Source organism: Castanea sativa, chromosome 2 (assembly GCF_040712315.1).
Source record: "Castanea sativa cultivar Marrone di Chiusa Pesio chromosome 2, ASM4071231v1".
Classification (NCBI taxonomy): Eukaryota; Viridiplantae; Streptophyta; class Magnoliopsida; order Fagales; family Fagaceae; genus Castanea; species Castanea sativa.
The window spans coordinates 53,763,360-53,789,719 of NC_134014.1; the positions used below are offsets into that span (position 1 = coordinate 53,763,360).

Here is a 26,360-nt window from a genome sequence, read left to right on the forward strand (position 1 = left end):
ATGTTTTCTAGTGTTTGGTATGCAAATTTTTATTTTTTATATTTCTTGTGTAATTTAAAGTGTGTGTATTATGTAAACTAACTAATGTAATCAATATAAATAATAATAAAAAACCAAGAATGAATTTGGTTTTCATACTAAATTTTTGACAATAGATACAATTAAAATTAGTTGTCAAATTTTCATAATCTCTACCACTCATCTTACTCATATATATGGACAGGAACGTCCACACACACACACACACACACATATATATATATATATATATATATATCAACCATTTGTTTATATACATAAAATTGACAGGGGAATACATCTTTAATAAGTACAAATAACAATAACTTTTAATTGTTTACTCTTTTTGTTGGTATACTAATTGTCTACTATGGTCAACTACAAGTCTTTTATATTACTCAAAATTATGTATTTATATAATGTATCTACATAATATATCATCACTGTTAGGACATATGTGGTTTAATTGTTAAAAACATATGTCATTATTTTATGTAATTGGCAAATCTTTTGACAAAACGCACTTTACTTGTAATTGGGTAGATCTAAGATGTTTTTGATACTTTAAGAAATAAGATTTCAAGATCAAGTGTTAAAGTCATGCAAGTTTGTCCAAGAAACGAGTTGAGAAGTGCTTTTCATTAAAGCTCAACAGCTGGCTCGACAGCTGCATCTATTGAGCTTTAAAAAGTTGTTCCAGCCGGTGGCTCGACAGCACCTTGACACCTCTAGCTGTCAAGATTTAAGAAAAACAATTTTTCAGTACTGTTTTGATTCTAATCTGTGGACATGTCTTTGAGCTTTCTTTTCTCATAACCCTAGACATATAAAATGATTATTTTAAGAGCCATCAAAGTAAACACAAGTTGCACAAGTATTGAGCAAAGTCTGTTCAAGCAATTTGTGACCAGAGACAAAGTCTACCCTAGTTCATCTCTTTGTGAAGAAGCTGCTGTGTCTTTGCACCATAGGGTTTTGTAACCAAGCATCTTTTTGTTTTTCATTATGAGGATGAACTGAAGAATTTTGCAGCCAACATCTTTCTCAAGTTGGTGATTGAAGTCGCGTACTGGAATCCACGCAATTGGTTAGTCACGTACTAGGAGCCATGCATTGAAAATGAGAAATTGTCACTACAGAACAAGTCCAATTGGGTATTGGGTAAGGGTTCAATTATAGGTTGGTATAAGGTACTGAGATTCCTTTACTTGTAACCGCTTGTTGTGATAATAGTGGATTCTTAGGAGTTGTGACCTTAAAATCACTCGGTGGGGTTTTTACCTTGGAGGTTTTCTCCATTCGTAAACAAAGATACTGGGATTCCTTTACTTGTAACCGTTTGTTATGATAATAGTGGATTCTCAGGAATAATGACCTTAAAATCACCCGGTAGGGTTTTTACCTTGGAGGTTTTCCCCATTCGTAAACAAATCACCGTGTCAATTTATTTTCCGCTGCACTTTAATTTATTTAGTGATTTTTTTGTGCTACCACGCGTTTGCATGTTAATTTGATTAATTAATAAACTTGGCTAATTAATCAACTTAATTCATCACAAGAGGTCAATACGTTTTTTGCCTATCAATCACTACATAGTATCTGCATAATGTATCTGTCAACAAAAAAAATTATCCTATGTAAAAGCAATTTAGAGTCATATAGGCACTATGCTTAAAATTTTCGTCTTTTACTTCATTCATTTATTTTTTTTTTTTTTTTAGTACTTTTATGTGCAAAAAACTTCTACCTGGAATTCATCAAATCAAAAATTTCTTAGAGAAAAAATAAAATTAAGTTTGAAATTTAAAGTAAAGAATTGGGATTTTGGTAGAGAGGAATGAAATAATTACTGAGCAATGAGGGAAAAAAAATCTAATCAGAGAATTGTGTTATAAAGGGGAAGAGAAATATGGAGAGAGAGAGATCTACGGAAGAGGAGAGACTTGAGTTAGTGACAGTGAGGGTGTGAGAAAAGAAAAAGAAAAGGGAAGAGAGAAAGAGTGAGAGAGCGTACTGTGAGGGAGAGATTGTTTTCCAAAAAAAAAAAATTTTGGAAAACAACCTATAAAAAACAAGCCTTATTTTTATTAGGATTTTTTATTGACAAAAGATAGTTTTCCGTTGACCAGTTTTTTTTTTTTTTTTTTTTTTTTTGGTGATACCAAGCACTAGAAAATGTGGAAAACTATTTTTACATAAAGTTTTACAGCAAAATAAATAGAGCGTTAGAAAAAAAACAAACAAACTTATTTAGGATGCCCTTACCTTATTAATGGATAATGATTAAAACAAAATGAAATTGTGTGAATATTTTAATACATGTATCTATTATGTATAGGTAATAATATCTCACTCCAAAATCCCATAATATTAGTATTTTAAAAAACTATATTTTTTCCTTTAAAAGGCTTCACGAATAATGGATTTTATGGTTAAATTAAAAATTTTTTTTTAAATGTAAGGTTTACTTTAAAACTTTTATAAGATTGGGGTTATTTATAGTTATAAAGAAGTGTAAAATTAAAATAAAGAGATAATGTTAAAAAAATAATATGTCAATAAAAAATGGAAAGTATTGATGCATTTTTTTAAAAAGAATTTCAGTTTTACCACCCTTCCCCTATATATGTGTGTGTGTGTGTGTTTCTCAAAAAAAAAAAAAAAAAATTTAGTTTTACCAATTTAGCTAACTAGAATCCATTGTATTGATATAGTTAATTATACAGATAACTAGTGAAAGTTGAAATAATGCTTGCCAAAAATAAAAGGGACTCGATATGGTACCAAGAATCCCTTATGATACCTGCCTATAGTTCAAACAAATATCTTATAGTTCCAACAAATATCACTTATTTGATTGAATGTGGTAATGGTCTCAACCCTATCTTTGATTAGGGTTATTTCTTATATATGGTTTTCATGAAACGTTTGTTTTATTATCAGCCATTTTCTATCGCTAAGATTAAAAATTGCAAAAGTCACTTTTAATTTCAACCTTTGAATAAACAAAGTTTTATTAACCTTTAATTTTTTATGGTTTAACTTTTACACTTTTTAACTTCTCTCTCACAAGACACACACTCATGATTAATTTCACAATGCAATAGCAAGATCTCAATTCTAACAATTTCCCATTTTGTATGTGATTGCTGGCATGTAACTGCTGATTTCCATAATGAGAATAAGTATCTCTCTGGATTCAGTTATGGAGATGAACAGGTTACTCTGTACTTAGACTGCTTCATGTTCAAGTTATTTCTTGAGCTTTTATGAGGATTACTTGGTCAATTAAGTAAATCTGGTCAAGTGATGATGTAGAATTAATGGTCTTTTTCTAATTATAGCATACTCATATTTTTCGCATCATAAAAGTAAATTTTGTACGGCATTATTGTAAAAATGTAAATGAATCTATTTATAATAAGACAATTATTATATTGCTAAAAAAAAAAGCAAAAAAAGATAATTATTATGATTTTAGAATTTTAGAATTTTTTTAAGTTTGTATATTTTAATATTATACTATATTATTAAGGATGAAACCTAATATTATTAAGGGTGAAATTTATGTTCACGCGTCTAGTGCAAAAAAGTGCTAAACACAAGCTATATCCCATTATTAATAACATTTTTTTTAAATAAATGGTTTATGAGACACATAATTTTTATACCTTTAATATTTAGGTCTGTACATGTATTAAACATATATTTTAAATTTTTAAACCACCTTACATGTATTAAATATATAAAGAGTTCTCAACCGTATTGGATCTATCCTCCAATATAGATATAAATATCCCATTTCTTACAACGTAGAAAACGAAAACAGCAGAGTGCGACTTTTTGCAAGCTGCTACTCGATTTGTTGGGGTTAAAAAAGCTCACTCGCCCCAAAACCCTAATTCTCCGATCTTCTTCCCTACGAATCTTCGTCTTCTCTCAAAGAAAATGGTAAGCTTCTCTCTCTTACTCTCTCCCAATTTTTTTCAATTTTCTTTTCTAATTTATGTTCTTATTTGATTAACAACAATTTGTAAATCTCATGCGTCTTGGAATTTTTTTGCAGGCCGATTCTCCTCGCAAAAGGTAAGCCCTAAAATCTTACACACAGTGCATTAGCGATTTTTCGACTTCTCTGGTTTGATTTTCCTGTTTGTGATGTGAGTTTCAACAGTCACTTGAAAACCTAGATGGTTTCGATGTTTGTAGTAACATATATGCTTTGTTTGGTTTTTCTTACAGAATTTTAGTTATAAGCTAAGGAAACAAATTCAATTGTGAAATTTATAATTATGTGAATTGGATTTGCTAGTTCTAGGCTAGAATTCCAAATTTGTGGTTTTAATTTTGAGGAATGAAGGATTTTGTGGTTATAGTTTTGGTTGTGTATGTCTATATGGCAGATTTATATCTACTGATGTTATGCATGACAGAAGCTTGATTGGGCTCTGTCCAATTTTGATGTAGGATCTTTATCAATTCAACACTAAATTAGATTTTGTTTGATGTTTATTGGTTTCGGTCATGAAAATTTGAATATTGAATATGTTTGATAGTTGTTTGGTGTAAAACAGTGAATACAATGAGAAATATAGAAGATAAACACTACGCAATCTCTCCTAGGATTTCCTTAGCAATCACACCCTCAAAGCTTAAATTACGCTGCTGGAATTTTATTAAATTTTTTCTTTTTATGGGTAAAATTTATTTTATTGAAAAAGACCATTTCATGCAAAAAAAAAGGCACGAAGAAAGAGAATCTATAAAGAGTGGAATGGAATCACTAGATGTGAATCTCCAAGCTCGAGACTAATCAAACAAAGTGCCTACAAAAGAGGCTAGAAGTTGATCCCCCCAGCCTTCCAAATCCTCAAACATACGACTATTACGCTACTTCCAAATGCTCTACATCAAACACAACAGAACCAAATTCCAAATATCCGATGAATGCTAATCCCACCAATTCCTCCACCCAACCAACAGATCAGTCACCCTCTTTGGTAAAACCCAAGAGTCCCCAAATGATGTAAGAACAAAATTCCAACAATGATGAGCCTACCCACAATGGATCAGAAGATGATCCACTGTCTCCCCACTACACCGGCACATGCAACACCAATCAACTGTAGTATAGCTATTCTCCTTAGGTTATCACCACTGTGTATCTTCCCCAAGCTGTCATCCAAATAAAAAAGGAGACTCTCCAAGGGGCCTTCACACTCCGAATACCTTTCCAAATGAAAGTGACAAGAGAAGACCCCCCCCCAAATCAATCTCACTATGAATGTTTTTTCTTGATCTCTTTATTGTCTACATCAATGGAAGGAACCCATATATCTATTCTTGAGCTAAACTTTCAACTGGGATGAGGGTGGTTTAAAATTTTGAATAAACTCTTCATCTAATGCTTGCACTTGCTATAGATGCCTTTTTTCACCCTTTTTTCCCTGTTTAATTTTTGAATTTAGATACGATTTGGAATGAGATGAGAACTTTGTATTATTTAGTCTTTTATTACATTTTTCCACATTTTTAGGCAAAAAGATAAAAGAGGCAGGTTTGATTGTGTGCAAAATGCCTTTTCCAAGAGGTTTGAAACTAAAATATGGGAATAACTAATCTAAAATACCTATAGAGGTTTGTAAGGCATATAAGATGCATAATCTTGGTTCTGTCATGAAGGATGGCATCATGGAAATGAGTATATTTCTTTTTTCCAACAAACTTACTGTTTAACTGGATCTACATTATTAAACACTTAAATTAATTTTTTCTTGGTTTTGATATTATATGCAAATTGCATCAGGGAGTCACAGTCCCCTTCCCCTTGGAGAGCTCAGTCCAGGTCCCGATCTAGATCAAAACCCAGAGAAAGATCCAGGTCCAGGTCTTGGTCTAGACCTAGGTCCAGATCTAGATCCTGGTCCAGACCAAGGCCCAGATCCCGGTCCAGAAGTCGTGGCAGGTTTGTTGTCACTCCATTTATGCTTTAATTAGTATGTCAGGCTTGTAATGATGTCACTCGTATGTAACCTTTCTCCCATGTCTGACTTTGATGTGTTTGTTTGTGCCCTTCTGTGTTGGTTGGCTGGTGTTTCTGGTTCAGATCAAGGTCCAGAAGTCATGGCAGGTAGGATGTACTATTGATTTTACTTTTTATTATCACTATTATTTCTGCATCTGACTGTGGTCTTGAAAACTCCAATATTTGTGCTTGCTTTCTAGTTTCACAGAATGCTAATATATTGAAAAATCTGGTCTAATCTTTTGAAATTTGTGGCAGGTCCGATGTCATTGTAAACCCTGGAGATACACTTTATGTAACTGGCCTCTCTCAAAGGGTCTCTGAAAGGGACCTTCAAGAGCACTTTGCTAAGGAGGGAAAGGTTGGTTTCTCAATTGAACTCTACAAGACTATGGCAGTTCCCCCTATATTTTAAGTTCAAAGATTTGTTTGTTTATTCTTTTAATTATTTTAAATTTTTTGATTATTTTTTTTTATTTTTTTTAAAATAAAATTTCCCTGATCTCTGAGGAATGTATTTCCTAAGAAAACGATCAATTGTTGATGCTTAACCACCCCCCCTTCACCTCTTTTTCCTTTTCAGGTGAAATCTTGTTTTCTTGTCGTGGAGCCTCGTACGCGTGTTTCCCGAGGTTTTGCTTTTGTTACAATGGAAACTGTCGAGGATGCCAGCCGTTGTGTTAAATATCTCAACCAATCAGTTCTAGAAGGTCGATATATAACTGTGGAAAGGGTAATTGACTACTCCTTCCGTGGTAAAACACTGACAATTTTGATTAGTTTACTTTCATCTTGACTTGGAGGTTTTCTGGTTATATTCAGAACACATTGCGTCAGCTATGTTGGCAGCAATCAATCAAAGATGATGAGTTCATCCATATCAACTTTATTGAAACAGCTTAATCAGTGGCAAGCTTAAACAGCTTATCAAATGCGTCTGATCAACTTAACATAGCAACTATTTTGCCCAACAACTATACAACCTCAGCATTCACTTTCAACTAATCAACGGACATTATCAACAACTTTCTAATCAGGCTTTTATGGTATCCCATACCTGACATTCATTTCATGGACACTAGTCATGTATACATGGATGTTCTGTGCTTTCTTTGATAGCCTGTTTATTTGTACTTTTTGTTGATCTAATGAAGGTTTTTTCTTCCCTGAAACAATAAAAACAATTTTTAGATGCCTATAATATGTAAACATGATGTCTCATGGTGTGAGTTTTATATTTTGTAAATGATTCCTGCAAGACTTGTTGGTGTTTAATTTGTATCATGGAACTTCAACTTGAGGTGTCGTATTTGTCTTTCAGTCACGGAGGAAACGACCAAGAACGCCTACACCAGGACACTATCTTGGATTGAAAAGTACTAGAGACTATGGTAAGTGTAGTATGTATTAGCTTTGTACACATGGATTTACTCTCTCTCTCTCTCTTCTTATCTATGCCTTTTCCTTGATAAGCAGAAAGTTGGATTTACTTATTTTGTTGTTTTATTGGCATGTTAACACTCCAATTTGATTTTTGCATTGGTGAAAGGCTATCGTGGTGACCGTGGTGGGGACCGTGGTGGGGACCGCGGTGGGGACCGTGGTAGGTATCGTGGACGTGATGACTATGGATATCGTAGATCTCCAAGGCGTTCACCATATCGAGAACGTCGTGATTATTCTCCAAGACATTCGCCCCATGGCGGAAGGTCAAGGAGGGACAGGTCCAGGTCACTGCCTTTTTCTCCTAGCCCGGAAAGGAAGTATGCTCGTGGTTCTAGGTGATGCTGTTAGGCTTTGGTATCCTTTGCAGAGGGGAGAGGGAGAATTAGAAGTTTGTGAACCAATTATGGTATTGTAATGATCTTTGGTTTGCATGACCTAAGCAGATTCTCATGTTTGTTTGAATTGCTTGTTATCATGTCACAGTTGTGTTGCTGCTGAACCTTAATTCAAGTCATTGCCTCTTTTGGACTTTTAGTATTAGGATTGTTGCTTTTAGTTGATGGCTTGGTGTGTGTAGCTTGAATTAAACCTTTTCTTAATATTATTAACCTTAATTTGATCTGTTTGTGCACTAAGAGCATTCTCATTAAGAATGTTAAATGCTATAAATGCTAAATTTTAACATCAAGTTTGTAAAAAGTACCAAAGCAAGCTACAACAAAAATGCTAAACTTAAAAAAAATAGAACCTGAGCTACAGTGGCTCCAATCTTTAAAAAAAAATATATATATATATATATATATATATATATTATTTTAATGCTTGTGGTGGAAAATGTAGTGGTAGCAGCTTTCTTTAGGATATTTTTCAACTGTACTTGTTCTCCATGCCCCGTGAAACATATCTTTATCTTCAAAACCTCCTATACCTTCTTTCTAGTCAACATGTCTTACCATTTGACCCCCATCTCAACTGGCCGAGGATGTATCCCTTCTCGGATCTCTTCCATTAGCCTCTTCTACCACAACTAACTCTTGGGTCTCTAAATTTGACATCTTTATCGTTATTAATCCTTATCGTTATTAATCCTTCCTCGAACAGGTAATGATCTTCAGACAAAGCTCATGGATTAAAAGCACCTTTTGGGTCTTTCACCCCCACAATATGTATGCATAAATTACATATTCTTTTACTATCTCCCAAATATATATTTGTTTTCCCCTCTCTCTCTCTCTCTCTCTCTCTCTCTCTCTCTCTCTCTCTCTCTTAGCACTTTCACAATTGTCCTTTTTTTTCATCTCTACTTCATTAAAGTCAAAACCACTGTATTAGAGACATAAAAATACATTTAAACCACCTCATGGGAGCCTAACCCAACACTATGGTAGGGATAGTGCACCGCTGATCCGACCACAACCACCAATTACCAACCCAAATAGAAAATTTTAATTATATTAGGGGGAAAAAAAAAGGTAAAATGGTAGGGGTGGCAATTTGTGTTTGTATGTCGGGTTCATGTCGTGTTTACTCATACGTATCCGATTATATTGTTCAACACTAACTCGACATGTTTATTAAACGGATCAAGATTCCTCAACCCTAACACAATCCATTTATTAAATGAGTCAGTTGTGTCAACCTGTTTATCTGATTTTTATCAAAATGAAGAAAAATATTTATGAAGAAACAAGCAAACAAATATTTTAAATATAAAATTCAGAACTAGTGAGTAACTGTATCACAAATAATCATTCAAAATTAGAGCATATCTCAATATTATAAATAATCAATCATAATATGTTAAAGAAAATAAACCACAACAACTAAAAAGTTTATATACCTAGGGTTTGAAGGATATATTGATAAATTTTCATTTAATTAAACGGGTCAGACATGTCAAATGAGTTCCATAGGTTGAATCCTAACCCAACCCATTTATCAAATGGGTCCGTTGTGTCAACCTGAATATGACACGAACCCATTAAGTCCTAACCCATAACCCGTTAATTTCGTGTCATGTCGTGTCGAGTTCGCGGGTCGTGTCTAATTTTGTCACCCCTATAAAATGGAGGGAAATAGAGCTTTTTGAACTGGTTTAGAGAAATTTTCCTTTTAACTTAAATAAAGTTATATAACACACATCATTTGAACGGTCACATAATAGGCTATTTAAAAGTTATGTAACAAACATCATTTGAACCATCACATAATTAATTTGAGGAAATTTTTTGGACTTAGATTGGAGGAAACTTTATCTATTGAGATGACAACCTATTAATTTAGGTCAAAATTCATTAGACTTGTAAAAAAAAAAGTGAGAAGGGCTTATAGATATCTTAGTTAGAAACACCAGATGAACTTGTGAACTATGCATGGACTTGCCTAGAAATTATTAGGCGTTTTGCATTTTTTGGCTAGGTCTCACAACACTATTCACAACCCAACCAAACTTTAAAAAATGGGCATAAGCAGGTCAGCCATGAATCCTATGACATTATTTATAATTGAAAAATTATTTTACTATCGTCTTTTCAGTTTTTAACATTTCAACAAAATAAACTGTACTACATTCTAAACTGTTAAATTCGCACAAATTTAATCAGTTACTAAAAATGGAGCCAAAGTTTAGACTTTGGAGAGATGTGTCGGCCTTCTGTTCTGTCCTCACAAACCAAAAATGGCCAACAGAACATAATAAGATGTTGTTAAACTTGGTTCCTCCCTCCAATTGCAAAGGAAAAACACACAAAGAAAAACCAAACCAAAGCAAACCATGTCACTCTGCTCCTCAGTTATTCTTCTATTCCCCAACACTCCAATTCCAAAACTATTCTTCTCTTTCCTCCCCACTCCTCCACCCACACTTTCCCTCTCCCTCACCCCCAGAACCATAAACCTCTCAAGCAAACGCCACTCCTTTCTCCCCCTCCAAAACGACGACGTCTTCGAACTCGAAGATGAACTCGTCATCGGCGACTGTGTCGTATTCGAAGAAGGAGTATTCGACGACCCATATCTCCAAAACGACATTGGAGAAGAACCCCAAACTCCCAAACCAAACAAAAAACAACAAAAACCCATTTCAGAAATCGAGCCCGAGAATCTAGTCCCTGAAAAGTGGAAAGAGGTTCAAGCTGAGATTAACATAACGAAGAAAGAGAGGCGAAAGATTGCTCAGGACTTGGAGTTCGGTAGCAAAGTCGAGAAGAAGAAGAAAGGGTACGAACCCATTAGAGATGCGAATGCAGTGAAGGAGTACTTGGAGTTTAAGAAGGAAAAGTTGGGGCAGCTCAACCCGCTTGTGCTCGATAACCCAACTAGTTTTCCTGAGAAAGAAGGTGAAGGTGAAGGTGAAGATGAAGATGAAAGGATTGGGTTTCAGTATTCAAGTGAGAGAGTGAAGCCCAAGAATCCAAGGTGGGCAGTGTATGGTAGGGGGTTGGAGGATTTGACGGAGTTCTTCAATGGTGAGAATTATGAGCCTGGTGAAAATAAATCCGAAGGTACTCAATTTTGCTTTCTTTCTTACACTATGGTGCAGTTGTTATATCCTCTAAACTTCAGTTCACATTGTAATGTTGTCTAAACTTCAAAACTGATTAATGTCTCCCTTTAACTAGGGATGATAAGTACTTTCCTTTAGCCTTTAGAATCAAAATTATCTAAGGAAAAAAAAAAAAATCCCTTTTCAAAAAACGTGTCCGATAGAAAATTGGTTTTTTTTTTCGTTGATTTGGCATACTCTCTATGGTGGTTGCTCTGCCAAAACACAAATTGGTTTCTTTTTGGTATAGTTGGGATTTGAACTCGGGACTCTTATTTGTAGATGAGATTTTACCAACGGGGAACCCACAATTTTTTGTTAAATTTGATGGTTATCCTAAGTTTACAGGTACATTGCTTGCTGTGAAGTTCAGGGGACTGTACAATCCACAATAGTTAAGAGGGGCAAAGTGCAATTTAGTTTTTTGTTTTAATGCTTTTGCAGGGTTGTACAAGTTCATTAGGAATTTTAACATTGAATTTTATTGATTTGGTTGCTTAGCTGTGGAGAGTAGTTTGATATGAAATGCAAGTTAATTAGGGTGTCTGGATTTTGTGCATATTAAGTTTTATTTTTTGATTTCTTAATGTATTTTTGTCTCTTCATGGTTCATTGGTAGGAAACGCTTTTTTTCATTAGGCTTTGTTGAAGAATTCTCCGCGCTGTTGTGTTAAGTTTGAAAGAGATTGGTCTTTGTGGTTTTATTTGATGGATATAATTCTTTTTAGTCTTTGATTCCTTCTTGCTTAGTGTTTTATGCTTGAATGAATAGGCCGTCCTAAGATGTTTACAAAAGAGGAAAAGTATACGCTGAATAGGAAGATACCTGATGTGGCAGCTGCTACTTGTGTAAGTTTCATAAGCACCATGACCATTGATAGTTAATCTCTCTCTCTCTCTCTCTCATTTAATTTTTGTTTTCTTGTAGCATTCTTTGGATGGTTTTTAGTTTTAAGAAATTAGTTGCTGATGATCACTGTCTTCCTAGATTTGAGGTCCAAATAAGCAGTTTTGGCTCTTTCCACAATTAGTTGGGTACATTCATGAATTTTGGTGAAATATTTTTCAGGTCAAATGGCTACCTTTGCACACTCTTGCTGCATCAGGAGAGTTTTACTTCATGAATGCTTTGTTGAAACATAATGTTGATATCAATGCTGTGGATAAGGTATCAAGACCAAGTACTTGCTATACAATGGGGTAAAATGCTGGGAAGTTCTTTTATTACTTTTCTGCTCCTGATTTGAGCCTTAGTTTTTCATTTTCTTTCCAGGATGGTTGGACTGCTCTTCACAAAGCAATAATTGGAAAAAAGCAGGCCATTACAAACTATCTTTTGAGAGAGTCAGCTAATCCATTAGTTCTCGATAAAGTGAGTTTAAATTTTTACCTAGTACTTCTTATTAATTACATTTGTAAATTTCAAGACAATGATGCCATTTCCAAGTTCCTACTGACATCAAACATTTTCAGTTCTTCCATAATTGTTATCTAAATGTATGAACTAGGTGTCAACATTGAGTTCAGTAAAGTATATTATTTAGGCAAACTAATTCTGGACAAATATTTGCATCATTAAAAGAACTTAATTATTGCCAAGACACTTGTAGCTCAACTGGTTGGCACCTCCTAATGTCTCAAATGGAGACATCCATGGTTTAAAATCCTCTCTCCCTAGTTGTAACAATTGAATTATACCCAAAAAAAGAAGAAAAAAAACTTAATTACTAAAAAGGCTGATTACTATGACCTCTCTCAGACTCCACAAAAAAGGGAGTTTTGTGCACTGGGTATGACCCTTTTTTTTTATTGCTTAAAAGGTGCTTTAGTTATTAATTTATTTGATTATAGTTTGAATTATTTGATTGTTTTGACTTTCTTCATTACATGAATGGACATCATTGTTAAAATTATTGTTTAATTATCTTTGGGGTTTTTTATTGAGGATATTTCTGTCTTTTTTTTTTGTGTGACTACAAATTGCTTTTACAAATGAGCATAGAACATTTTATTACCACCCAGTAATTTTGGTATCTGGTGATGTGGTCGTGTTTCTTCATATGATATGTATTAGAATAATTGAGCATACTTGTTGATGATTTTATAATTTTCTTTTTTTGATGTTCATGCAAAAACAGGATGGGGCCACTTTGATGCATTATGCAGTGCAAACAGCTTCCAGCCAGGCAATTAAAATCCTTCTACTGTATAATGTTGATATAAATCATCAGGACAATGTATGGTTAACAATTCCCCCTTGTTGCTTACATACATTTATTATTAATTTTTCATCATTTAGTTGAGTATGTTTATATTTGTCTACTTCAGGATGGGTGGACACCATTACATCTTGCTGTTCAAGCTCGGAGAACAGATGTGGTGAGGCTCTTATTGATTAAAGGAGCTAACAAGACATTGAAAAACAAGGTAAATTTCTAGTGATATGTTTGGGCAGTGTTTTAGGTTTAGGACATATAGCTCTGATGCTCCACACTGAAGGTAAGACTCACAATCTATCAACAAAAAAAAAAGGTTAGGACTCACAAGATATGAACGGAATTTATTTTGTTTTTATTAAAGCATGAAAGCATTTTAAATTTTTGGAATGATTCTTGATTGACAATACTTTTAACTTAGGGCAGTTGACAAGCTAGAATATCTAACGTGCTTTCAAGACTGTGTCATTGACAGAGCATCTTATCTTATACGCCTTTCATTCTACATATCACATACAGAGAAAGTTCTTCTATTTTGAAAGTACAGTATTGGAGTATCATATCCAATTCTTATTCCCACCTGTTTCCACTTTGATTGATTTAAATTAGTTTTTGAACTTGAAAAGTTGTCCTCATGTGCTGCTCTTTGCTCTTATGTGCAACCCTCAAGAGTTTCCTGTTTTTGATCAATTGCAACACTACACTGTGTCTCAGGATGGTTTAACCCCACTTGAACTTTGCCTTTATTCTGGTCAAGACACAAAGACTTACGAGCTCATTAAGCTCTTGAAGAAACTTCCTAAGCAACCTTAATTATTCTGACGAGAACCCAGCCATCAACGATGTATCTGCTCAAGAAGTCAATGTGTGGTTATATTTGCATCATCCAGCATTTCCCCCCAAAACATTGTGTGGTCTCATAGAGAGTTCGATGATAATACGTCATTTTGGACACTGTAGGGCGGCACTAACAAGAATGCAGAAGAGAGGACTGTGAATTTGACACCATGAACCTAGCAAGACCAGTAAGCTTGTTAGATGTAATTATTAAAGAAATGAAGGATAGAATGTAATGCTGAGGGTTTTTTCTTTGATTTTTTTTGGCTAGACTGGAAAATGCAAGTGATAGTTCTTGTTTATATATAGTACATGTTAAAAAATCTCTTTACCAAAACATAAGCAAATTGCATTTGATACTTGCTGACTCATTCGAGCATTGGTGTCTTATTTGTAACCTTACGTAATTCCCTTTGGCCTTTGTGGCAATTGAAAAAATATCTAGCATCAATTGTGTGATTTACCCTTGTCACATGTCAAAATAGAGGAAAGCTCCAAACCCGTTATGAAAGCCCCTGACGTGGTCTGATGGAGAAAGTTGGGAAATGGGTTTCCAAGATGAAAAAAAAAAAGATATAGTATCACACCTTTTTTTGTGTCGCAATTTTGTCATTAACTCTAATGTTTGCGCCTATTAAGCGGTGAAAAAAAAAAAAAGGTGGTGAGTTTTTGTGAAAATAATAAATAATTAATCAATCTACTACATAAATTAGTTGTGGAAAAAAGTGTCGTACTAAAATTACTCTTTCAAGATTAGCTAAGCCATATGCTAAAAGATTTTTTTATCTGGTCATACAAATATAGTTAAAATTATTTTTTGGAAAAATGAAAGATATAAAAGTACTGACTGTATCCAGAAATGAATTTTTAATAAAAATAAGTTAATACTTTAAAAATTTGTTGGTTTTCACAAATAACATTTATTGGAAAATTGACTTGTTTTCTTATGGTTGGCAGCAATCATGATATTGACTCCAAAAAACATTTTCATGTATGAAGTTTATTTGCAGTGGTTTTTTAAGTATGTAACATTAAGGAAATTATTTTCCACTAGTAGGTTTGTTTTTCGTTGCTAAAAAAAAAAAGTGTTTTTCATTGGCTAGTATTTTTGCCATACTTTGACAAACATTTTTATCATAAAAATGTGTAAAATGTTTTCTACGTAAACAAACATTGCGGGTTCTAGTTAGCTCAACTGATAAAAAATTTTATGGTTAAATAAAAGATATGAGGTTCAACCTCCGTCCACACCAAAAATCGATTAATGTTTGGTCTAATAATAAAAAGTTATCATTATAAGTAGGCAACCATAATTTGAAACTCTATAATTTTTTTTTTTCATATTAATAAAATAATAGAATATGACAGATACATACATGAAAGTCCTCTAAAAAAAAAAAAAAAAAAATACAAACATGAAAGTGGATGTTAGATCAATCCCATCTTGCCATGCCATATGAGTGGTTGTGATTTTTCTTTATAAAGTGTTTTTACTTTAGCATTGATATTGGGACAATAAATTGATCAAAATAGAGAAAAAGCTCCAAACCCGTTACTTTAAACATTTGTTGGTTTTCACAAATAACATTTATTGGAAAATTGACTTGTTTTCTTATGCTTGCCAGCAATCATGATATTGACTCAAAAGAACATTTTCATGTATGAAGTTTATTTGCAGTGGTTTTTTAAGTATGTAACATTGAGGGAATTATTTTCCACTCTAGTAGGTTTGTTTTTCGTTGCTCAGAAAAAGTGTTTTTTTCCATAAAAGTGTGGAAATGTTTGCCATACCAAATACCATAAAAGTGTGGGAAATGTTTTCTACATAAACAAACATTGCTTAAAATAAACTCTAATTTGGTTTTACGAGATGCATTTAATTTCTTTTGTTTAAAATAACCAAAAAAATTTTTATTGTGGGTTCTAATTAGTTCAAATGGTAAAAAATTTTATGGTTAAATAAGAGATTTAGAGTTAAACCTCCTCTTACACTAAAAATCGATTAATGTCTTGATCTAATAATAAAAAATTATCATTAAAAGCGAACAACTATAAGTTAAAATTCTGCCAATATATATTTTTTTCATATTTATTAAAGTGATACAAATATAAACATGAAAGTGGGATGTGAGATCAATCAGATCTTGCCATGCCACATGAGTGGTTGTGATTCTTCTTTATAAAGTGTTTTTACTTTAGCATTGGCATTGGGACAATAAATTGATCAATTGCATTTTTTTTTTGTTTGTTTTAAATTAACAATTAGTGGTGTCTATCCTCTGGTCAACAGTACTATAAAAAAACGGTGGTTAGAGTGCGAGGCGTCCCGTTCCATACCCACACAGAAAGCGATGGCTCTCTGCATCGAGTCGATTTAGTGACCTCTAGGTGTGATGTGGAGCATACCAGGCTCCAGCACGATCAATTGCTATCTGCTTTGTGTTGGATATTTTTATTTATTTTGTGCACTTTACTTTAACTGGACAAACAAAACAAACAAACAAACAAACAAGATGGGCACCTTATAACTCGTATTCTTATCCTTTTTTCCTCTATAAGGTTTCTCTATTATTTATTTAAACTTAGCTTATAACTCGTATTCTTATCCTTTTTTCCTCTATAAGGTTTCTCTATTATTTATTTAAACTCAGCTTATATTTTCAGAGTCCACATAACAAGTCCGTTTTGAAAAGTTTTTATTTTCTTTTTGTGAGAGTTTTAATTTATGTTGTCTGCTCCTGATGATAACTCTTTATCATCATGTCAAAATACCAATCAATTTTGGGTGTAGACGAAGATTAAAGACTAGACCTCTTATACAATCATCAGAGATTTTACCAGTTGAACTAACTGAAATACACTAAAAAGTTTTTATTAAGAATTGAAAAAATTGTCAGAAGTTTTACTAACTAATGATAATTTTTTCGGTTCTTTATAAAATTTTTCTAAACATAGTTCACGTTACTAAAATCCATATTCTTATATTTCTTTGCCCTTAACATAAAAGTTAAGAAAATTTCCCTCATAAATGGTTATTATTATTAGTAGTAGAGAAAGAAGAAGCAACTTTGTCTCCTTTCCTTATACAACAACCTCTCCTGCTTTTGCTTTTTTGCTTCAGCTCACCTCTCACTCTCTCTCTCTCTCTTTCTCTTCGAGAAATTAAATTGTGAAATTAAAAAAAATAAAAAATGCTGGGAGCTCGAGTCGGTGTCCGTACACTCACCGGGTTGGGCAGCGCCACCTTCAGCGATCAGAGTAGGAGCTCGAGTTCGAGTTCGTGTTCGAGTTGGGCCCCTAAGCCTAACGCGCTTCGCCTCTCGAGCCCATTTCGTTTCGGAAGCAAACGGTGTCGTAGTAACAACAACAACAACAACAATAGCTCCCAAATCCAATCGCAATCGATGCTCATCGTTTCTTGTAAGTCTTCAAGCGGAAGATTCGGTGGCCGATCCGGCAATGCCCACGATCGCAACGATCATGACTTTCTTGAAGCTTCTCTCCTCCTCTCAGGTCCCTTCTCTCTCTCTCTCTCTCACTAATAATGTTGAAGAAGATTCGGTGCGTTTTGAGTTTAATTATTTTATGTGCATTATATGGACGATTAAATATTTATATTTGTAGATTAGAGCTACAATAATTCGCTAAATTCAGCTTGTTTTATTAAAAAAATTAATGGGTTTTTTTTTTTTTTCCTGGGTGCTTGGCTTTCATAAAAGTTGGTAGGTACCTTATTTGATCACCAGGAATTTTCTGCTGTACTTGCTATATAATATGATTTTGGATAGGATAGAATAATGAACTCGAATACATGTGATCAACCCTAATTAATCTGTATATTTTGGATAAGATAGAATAGAAGAAAAGAATAAATGTGGGGGCAGACCACAATTATTCTGTTGAGGAGAGTGTAATTTGGACCGGTGGCCACAGCGGACTCCAAAGTTTTGGGACTAAGGTTTGTTTGTTGTTGTTGTTGTGTTGTTTTAGGCTTTTAGGAGCCAATTGAAGTGAATGGAAAATAGGGTTAGTAAAGAAACAATTTGGGTAGTCATTTGTGGCTCCAGTTGCAACTAAGATCAACCGGGCTATTGGCTTTTGAGATGCGTTGCGTGGTGTTTGTTTCCGATGTGTTATTTGCACTTTTGAGATTTTTCATTGATTCAACTAGTGCAGAAACCGTGTTGCATCACCGGATGCGAAGGCAAGGATATCGAGAAGAGAGGAAGTGGCCGTCCCCTGGTCAATTGACCCCATTTTCAGTTCAATTAAAAAAACCACGTGTCAATGTCGATTTAATTGGAGAGAGTTTTCTCCGCCGCTTTCAGAATCCTACAATCTTTCTCAAGATTTCTTGTGATGGAGACTTTTTGCTACCGATTATTGTAGGTATATATATATGGATGAAGCTCAAACAAATATGTTGGTGCATCTTCTGTCATTTCTGAAACATATCTAAAAATAAAGAAACTTCTGCTTCTGCAGGAGAATTTGCCGTTGAAAAACTTATAGATCCCCAGTGGGAAGATAAGAATGGGGTAATCTTTTAATCTTTGTTTTGAAATTTGTTTGGTTTTTTATTATTATTGAATAACAATGTTTAAACCTCAGATATGTACCTGCTGCAGGTCTTCCCAGATCAATTCAACTTCATTAGAGATCTAGTGGAAAAACTTGGCTACCAGGTATTAAGCTAACTTTTTAGGGATTAGTATGTTATGGATGCTTGTTTTATTCTTTCGTTCTCTGATTCAGTTGCTTTTTTCTCTTCTCATTTCAATTAAAAATGTTAACAACTACTATGGTATAAGTTAGTAAAGAAAGAGAATTGAATGTATGTCTCTCAATTTCTGGCTTAATAGCACTGCACATCTGTTTTATCAAGTCCTTTTTTATATGAAAATTGGGGTATAAATCTGTTCAATTTTTTAAAGGTTTTCTCTTTCTTCTTTTCCCCTTTTGGTTTCAGGTTACTATGGTGAGAATTACAGAAAGAGTCACTAATACTTACTTTGCCAGACTATATTTTAGCAAGGTGGTTAGAAATTTACAATTAATATGTCTTAATTATCTTCAATACAAAGCTTAAATTGATGAAATTTTAGTTTTATGTTACATCAAGGCATTTGTTATCTGCAGCCTGGGAAAAATGACATTCTGAGTGTGGATGCACGTCCCTCAGATGCCATAAATGTGGCAAATAGATGTAAGGTATTATTTTCCACAGATCAGCATTGTATTTGGTACAAGTCAATTTTGCACAATAATGAAATTCAGACTTTCCAGTTCAAGACAGTTGAAGTTACCTTGATGTAAATGGAATTTCCAATAGGTGGTTTTTTTGTGTGTGCGCGTGTGTGTATCAATATATATATATATATATATATATATATATATATATATATATATATATATATATATATATATATATTGACACACACACACACACACACACACACACACACAAACCACCTATAGTGTGTAATGCAATATTTTTTCTTCAGTATGAAATCTGATAGGGACTGCACAACTATGCCACCCCCTTATCCTATTGACGTCCTTTGAGATTTCAACAGATCTGATAACATTCGTTGGTGTTGTATGAATGTTTCTTTAAAGCTTCTATAATCTATGTTTAAAATTTGCTTTGTGCAGGCACCAATATTTGTAAGTAGACAAATTGTCTTGGAAGATGCTATTAAAATTGGTTATGGGATGGGCAGAACACGTGATACTAAGTGTACTTATGATGTGTCCCTTGACAGGTATTGTGTGCATCTTTGGGGGCCTTATATTTGCTATCATCTGTTATTGTTGTATCTCTAAGCATGAGTTATTTCTTCTCCAGTGCTGCAGATGGTCCAGATATACTGTTGGAGGAACTTGATTTAGTGAAGAATATGAATTTAGCTATCAAAGAAGAAAGGTACAAGGATGCAGGTATGATAGAATATTTCTCTCCTACTTTTCTAATTATATTTTACTTTGTAAGTGCTCAATCACAATATCAATTCACCTTTGATTACAAAATTCATGCTCCTAAGTTTGAGACTCATTTATGTTTGATGACTGGTTCCTGCAGCCATGTGGCGAGACAAACTAGTGAAGCTTCGTGAGTCAAGTACATGAACATTAATTAATCATAAGGTACATATTCTTTGCTATGTTTGACTGGCAAACAATGGAATGGAACATGTTCATACAGTTTTATGTTGTGCCGGCGGCTAGTCCTTTTTTAATTATTTGAAAGATGGCTTCAAATATTTCTTCTCATGGGTGGTAGGATAACTTAGTGTTGGAGAAAAATGCCTCATTTTAGTCTTTTGGTGTTATGTTTTCAGTAGGAATACTCATAGTGTTAGGAGCATTGGAGGAATTGATGCAGCAGGAACAAGATTATGCTATGTACAGCTTCGACTTTAAAAATGTTGTTAATAGACTAATGTAAAGCCATATATTCAATTAAATTGTGTTACCTATAAAGATTATCCAATTTCTCTTACCTGAAGATGTAAATTTTGAAGTGCACTACAAACAGTTTTACACATAATTCTTAGCAAATGATGAATGACAAGAAAGAGCAATGTTCCCCATTGTATTACCACCAATCTGGTGAAAAATTTGCATTGTAAGTACTTCTATGTCTTTCAAGTGAGCTGACACTGGTGGGTTTTGTAAGTACTTCTATGTATCTTGCGCAGTGGGTATCTCACAGCTTGTAGGCTTCAGAGGTGCATTGGACCTACAAGCTGTGAGACACCTCGCTGTATACAATGGCTGCATTAGATAATTATTGGTAATGATGGGTTTGTGGAGTCGGGCTGAACATCCAATTAAGGCCCTTTCATATGCGTTATAGATTTAGGGTCTGTTTGAATACCGCTTATTTTGCTGAAACTGAAAACTTATTGCTGAAAGTACTGTAGATAAAGGTAAAAGTTAGTTGAAATAGTACAGTATGACCCATGAATAGTACCAAAAAGTGCAATGAGGCCTATGAATAGTAGTCAAAATAAGCTAAATAGTGAAATAATTTATAATTTTCATTACTTCCCAAACGCACACTTAGAGAGAGATTATATAGATTCTCTTTTGAGAGTTAGAACTTAATAAAACACTTGAACCTTTGTCATAGCAATAGCACCATTGGTTCTCTTGCTTTCTGAAAGCTTACTAAAGAGAACAATCTGTCCAGGAAATGTAAACGAAATTAGAAGGATGGCAGTTGTTCTTTAATTTGAAGTTTCTTGGATAATTGAGAGTTTTTGAAGTATTTGTGATGGACTTGGACCTTCAGCTGGGAGGGTTTGAGGAATGGTAGGTTCATTTTTCTTAGGTAGAGGGGGAAAAGTGGTTTAACAATTTTCGATTATTCTGAGTGGAGGGCTGAATTATTGTCTTTGGTAATCATAATAGAATATATTTGTTGCCTAGCCAATATAGTTAGCTTAAAGATGAGTTGTGGTGTGCCTAATAAGGCACTAACAGAAAAGTGTTTTAACTGTCTTTAAGCTCTTTTAACCGAAATTGTCAAACATTTGCTGCGCTAAAGACCGAGCCTTTTAGCTTTCATTGAACGTTGAAATTTGTAGTTTTCTCTTAAAAAACTCCATAATTTACCTCTCATGCATTACAAATTTGGTAATTATTAGATAATTCTGAAGTACCATAAATGTGTACACATTTCTCTCACATAACTGTGAGTCTCACTAATGAGTCCTACCAATTAAATTTATGATGAGATCTACAATTTATGTGAAAGGAGGAAGTACGCATTTATGATACTCCCGGAGTATTCAATAATTTTTCTTACAAATTTAGAACTTTAAAACAATATTCACTGTAACTTGTCAAACACATAAAACGTTAAAGAGCTTTTTTTTTTTTTTTTTAATTGGAGCTTTTCAATTAAAACTATATTACAAAAGCTCTTCTACTGGAGCTCTACAATCAAAGCAACTAATCAATGCCAAACGAACAATTGTCACTTATGGACCAAACTTATTTGAATACTGATGCACAATATTCACATCTATCTACTATGTTCTCCACCAACAGCCCAACATGACCAGTGTCACACAGCCCTAGTAACGAGTGTTACCACATTCCTTGAGACAGTGAGAGTGTCAAAAGCTTATTGAAATTTTGAGGCAAACTTAGACTTGCCCTCGACAAAGAGAAGGAAGTCTAGGAGATATGTGCAAACGAAGTGGAGTACACATTTTCTCCCCATGTCCCCACAGTGCATTGGCTTCTTCTCCATGTGCACCATCATCACCAATCTCAAGCGCATCTTCATCCATTCTAAGATTAACAATACGACTTATGAAAATACAAATAATGCTTGTCATAACAGCATTGCACACAGTGATAAAAACTCCAGCTAACTGGTACCCAATTTGCCTGAGCCCATCCTTGAGTTTTCCACTCTCAAGGCTGTAAAATAAACCTGGACCATAGCTGTCTGAGCCATACATCAACCTCAAAAGTGCGGGCTTAGCAAAGAAACCAGAGAGAAATTCCCCCGAAGTACCAGCCACTGCATGGGTGTGAAAGACACCCAATGTGTCATCAACACTTTGGAAGAATGCTGATTTCCTGTGTAAAACCATCATGGTGTACCATGGTAGCAAACCAGACAGCGTTCCCATAAATACTGCTGCCCATGGAGACACTAATCCTGCCCATTCATGGCAAAATCATTGCCAGAAAACATTATCTTTTATGCGTTTCTACAACAAATTGTTACGGGTTTTTGGCTGATGCCAAAATTTTTGCAATTTGGCACTACAAAAAACTACTTTATATATTTTATTACCTCATTTTATAAATATTTAACATTAGTGGTTTTATTTTAACATTCAACACAATAAAATAATATAAATAACATAATAAAATAATATATCTACTATAATAAACAACAACCACCATCACTAACACACAATAAAATAATACTCTCTCCGTCCCACTTAGTTTGTTCTTTATTCTATTTTGGGATGTCCCAAAATATTGTCCTGTTTCTAATAATAAAAGTCATTAATTTACTAATGTTCCTATTATACTCCTATTTAATTTTCAAAACTACTCCATTTGAAAAGAAAATCAACTTTATTTAAGGGTAGTTTTGAAAACTAATACATTTTTAAAAGTTAGATAAGATAATAAATGATATTCCCTTAAAAATTTTAACTTTTCAAACAGGACAAATTAAATGGGACGGAGGGAGTATAACTTTTAATAATATATATTTACCATCTAAGTGCACAGCCATCTTTAGTTGTGCATGGTAACTCAACAGCCAATTTTTTTTGCTTTCCCTCCGCCATTGCAGCATGCTTGCTACAATTTAGTATTGGCGGTACTAAAAATAACAATATTGGCTTTCAGCACCACCAATGCTAAGGCTGAATGAGCTCATTTTGATATGAGATGAGAATATATATATATATATATTCCAAAGTATCACTTTTTTTAAAGAGGTACACTTATAGTTTAACACAATAAACAAAATAAATTAATGGTAATAAGCTCAGCCAAATGTACAAACAAACAAGAACAAAACCAAGAACATTACCTTGATGTTCCCTAAGAAGTACCACAATTGATTCTCTATTTTGACAAAACTACGGTTGTACTTGTATTAGTATATAATAAAAAGTAATACTTTAAACCTTATGTATGACTCGATATGTCACCATTTGTTTCAGCAGTTTAAACCTTAGGTATATATATTTCCAAGTTAAGTATAACTCATAAAATCTAATTTTTGTAGACATAATTTTTCAAAGAATCAATCTTCAAAAATACTGTAATAAAAAAAAAAAGTTGTAACATACTGTATTAAACATGTTGCTGAAAGTTGTTTTACCATTACAAGTAAAATTTATGCATATAATGATTTTTTTTTAGTTAACAAATAATCATTAATGATTGAACAAAATTAGGTAGAGCAAATTAATCAAGGGCTAAATAACCTGCTCCAGGTGTAATGCAAACAAGACCAGTGATCATCCCTTGGACAGCACCAATAACAGAGCTTTTCTTGTATACGATCATGTCCATAGAAACCCATACCAAGAGACTTGTAGCTGCGCAGAGATGGGTATTGACAATGGCTAGAGCTGCAATTTCGTTCGCTGCAAATGGAGATCCACCATTGAAACCAGTCCAACCTAGCCATAGAAACCCTGCACCTCCCAACATGTGAATTATGTTATTTGGTGGGAAGTTTTGCCTGTCGTGCGAGTGCCTAGGCCCAACCTATATATATATATATATATCATCATCATCACAATCATAGAATCATGATATATTTAAGAAGAAGAGAACAAATTTGTGTTTAAGCAGAAAAATGCAATAAGCTCAATCCCAATTTTGAACCAGATATTGGTGTAGTTGTAGATGAGCTTAATAAATTCATAGTGTATTTACACACAAAAAGAAAGAAAAATGATAGTGATGCCGAACAAAATACAGTATCAACAATAGGCCAATTCTAGCAATACCAAAAACAGACTAAGTATGGCCAGTTAGGTAATCAGCTTTGTTTATGATTCTTTTTTTAATCTGAATGTTTAAAGTGCAACATGAGTTTAAGGTACTATCAACATTCTAGGAACCCCCCAAAAAAAAAATCTACTACAAATATAATCAGTATGAAAATTTTATGTAATGCATGAATAGTGTTAGAATTTATAAGAAACTATTGGTTATTGAGGTTTTGTAATATCATAGTAGTTTTAGGATTATAAATATTAGAACTTTTTTATTTATGTAAAGACTAAAATCATGTCAATGTAATATATAAAATAAATTATATTTATTAAATCATGTTACATATATACTAAAATAAATTTGGTTTATTATATATTACATAATTAGAGTACAACTATAAAAGGACTTAACTTTTATAGTTGTACTCTAGTTATGTAATATATAATAAAACCAATTTAAAACACTAATATTATTATTTTCGTATGTGTTCTAATAAATATTACTGTTTACTAATATATATATATATATATATATATATATATATATATATATAATTCTACGGATTTTTTTATAATATATTTAGTTTAAACCTCCTGATAATTTTTTGGGTTGTGACAAATAATGAAATCCTTGAAAAACTCGTCTTTGAAGTGTAGTATAGGTTGGTCTTTTAGAAAAACATACAAGGCTTTCTTCGACATATATATCTTGCATTTTTCTTATGTCATTTTCTTTTATAAAACTTTATATATTTTACCCGAAAGCTGTAAAGACACATTTCAATGGCTTAAATATTTACCAAGGCTTGTCCGGGTGGTGGTTTATTTTGTGAGAGTTAGGGTTGTGTTTGACAACTTCCTAGAAAAGATTACTAGTAGGTATGCATGTCAATTAATTACCCAATAAGCAGCAGTGAAACCAGCCACCCCAGAAAAAAGGTGAACAACAAAACCACCCGCATAATCAATAATACATGGTTGAAGAAACCCATGGCCCCATATAGTGAAGGCCCCAATTGTGTAGCAAAAAGTGAGCCACAGTGGCACAAAGAACATCCATGCATAGAAGTTCATCCTCCCAAGAAGAGACCCAGCAAGCAATACCACTGTAATTGCAGCAAAAGCAAATTGAAAACGCACATAATCAGCCATTGGAAAATTGCCATATCTAGATTTGCCCAGTAGAAACTTTGGTGTGAGTGCTACATTGGGCCAGCCCATTATTGAGAACAGCTTGTCACCAAAGGACATATGATGGCCCATAGGACCCAACAGATTAGGACCGCTGTGAAGGCGTAAAGGGCCATGAAAGCAGAGTTCACAGCCCATTTCTTTTTCACCACGGTCCCATAAAGGATTACAAGCCCAGGAACTGTTTGTAGGCCCACCAAAAAAGTTGCTGTTAATTGCCATGCCTTGTCTCCTTTGTTGTTCCATGGTGGAGATGCTTCATCAGGGTTAAGTGCTTCAGGGAGATTGTAACCATTATAAGAGCTATAACTCATTGAGAGAGAGAGAGAGAGAGAGAGAGAGAGAGGTTTTGGGATAGCTAATAGGGGATTACAATATAAAGAGTGACATAATTTGGAGTTTTGCTTTGATGTGGGCATTGGAATAATCTCCACTATTTCCTTATACTCAACATACTTTGCTGTCTCTTTGTGGGTCGATTCACACATTGCTTTCATAATTATGAAAAAGGAATCATTTTTTTTTTTTTGTACTCATGCTAGTGTGGGTGAAACTTGCTGAGCAACAATCCTGTCCTGTGTGCATCACAT

At 33.7% G+C, this 26,360-nt stretch overlaps 3 protein-coding genes and 1 pseudogene across 6 annotated transcripts; 3 read left to right on the plus strand and 1 right to left on the minus strand.

Moving 5' to 3' along the window:
- Positions 1–3,791: 3,791 nt before the first annotated feature.
- Positions 3,792–8,108, plus strand: LOC142625906 (uncharacterized). Of its 2 annotated transcripts, XR_012842422.1 has the most exons (9): positions 3,837–3,969; positions 4,085–4,104; positions 5,825–5,983; positions 6,125–6,148; positions 6,302–6,404; positions 6,627–6,776; positions 6,866–7,089; positions 7,365–7,434; positions 7,593–8,108. XR_012842422.1 is itself a non-coding variant. In XM_075799657.1 (8 exons), exons 1-8 carry the CDS (start codon positions 3,967–3,969, stop codon positions 7,826–7,828), a joined length of 765 nt encoding a protein of 254 aa, XP_075655772.1. In that variant the 5' UTR covers positions 3,792–3,966; the 3' UTR covers positions 7,829–8,108. The 2 variants fall into 2 exon arrangements, 1 of the variants encoding a protein (XP_075655772.1); XM_075799657.1 differs by lacking the exon at positions 6,866–7,089 and having other exon boundaries at positions 3,792–3,969.
- A 2,016-nt stretch (positions 8,109–10,124) lies between these two features.
- LOC142623346 (ankyrin repeat domain-containing protein, chloroplastic) lies at positions 10,125–14,455 on the plus strand. Its single transcript, XM_075796742.1, has 7 exons — positions 10,125–10,992; positions 11,806–11,882; positions 12,103–12,201; positions 12,307–12,405; positions 13,172–13,270; positions 13,362–13,460; positions 13,964–14,455. The coding sequence occupies exons 1-7, from the start codon at positions 10,263–10,265 to the stop codon at positions 14,060–14,062; spliced, it is 1,302 nt and encodes a 433-aa protein (XP_075652857.1). The 5' UTR covers positions 10,125–10,262; the 3' UTR covers positions 14,063–14,455.
- Positions 14,456–17,139: 2,684 nt separating this feature from the next.
- Positions 17,140–20,706, plus strand: LOC142623288 (bifunctional nuclease 2). 3 transcript variants are annotated; one of them, XM_075796680.1, is made up of 10 exons: positions 17,140–17,599; positions 18,263–18,475; positions 18,572–18,624; positions 18,715–18,771; positions 19,056–19,121; positions 19,226–19,297; positions 19,742–19,851; positions 19,935–20,026; positions 20,169–20,233; positions 20,428–20,706. In XM_075796680.1, the coding sequence occupies exons 1-9, from the start codon at positions 17,278–17,280 to the stop codon at positions 20,213–20,215; spliced, it is 1,032 nt and encodes a 343-aa protein (XP_075652795.1). In that variant the 5' UTR covers positions 17,140–17,277; the 3' UTR covers positions 20,216–20,233; positions 20,428–20,706. The 3 variants fall into 3 exon arrangements, with proteins under 3 accessions (XP_075652795.1, XP_075652796.1, XP_075652797.1); XM_075796681.1 differs by having other exon boundaries at positions 20,431–20,664; XM_075796682.1 differs by lacking the exon at positions 19,226–19,297.
- Positions 20,707–22,128: 1,422 nt separating this feature from the next.
- LOC142623228 (ammonium transporter 2 member 3-like) lies at positions 22,129–26,084 on the minus strand (annotated as a pseudogene).
- Positions 26,085–26,360: the final 276 nt, after the last annotated feature.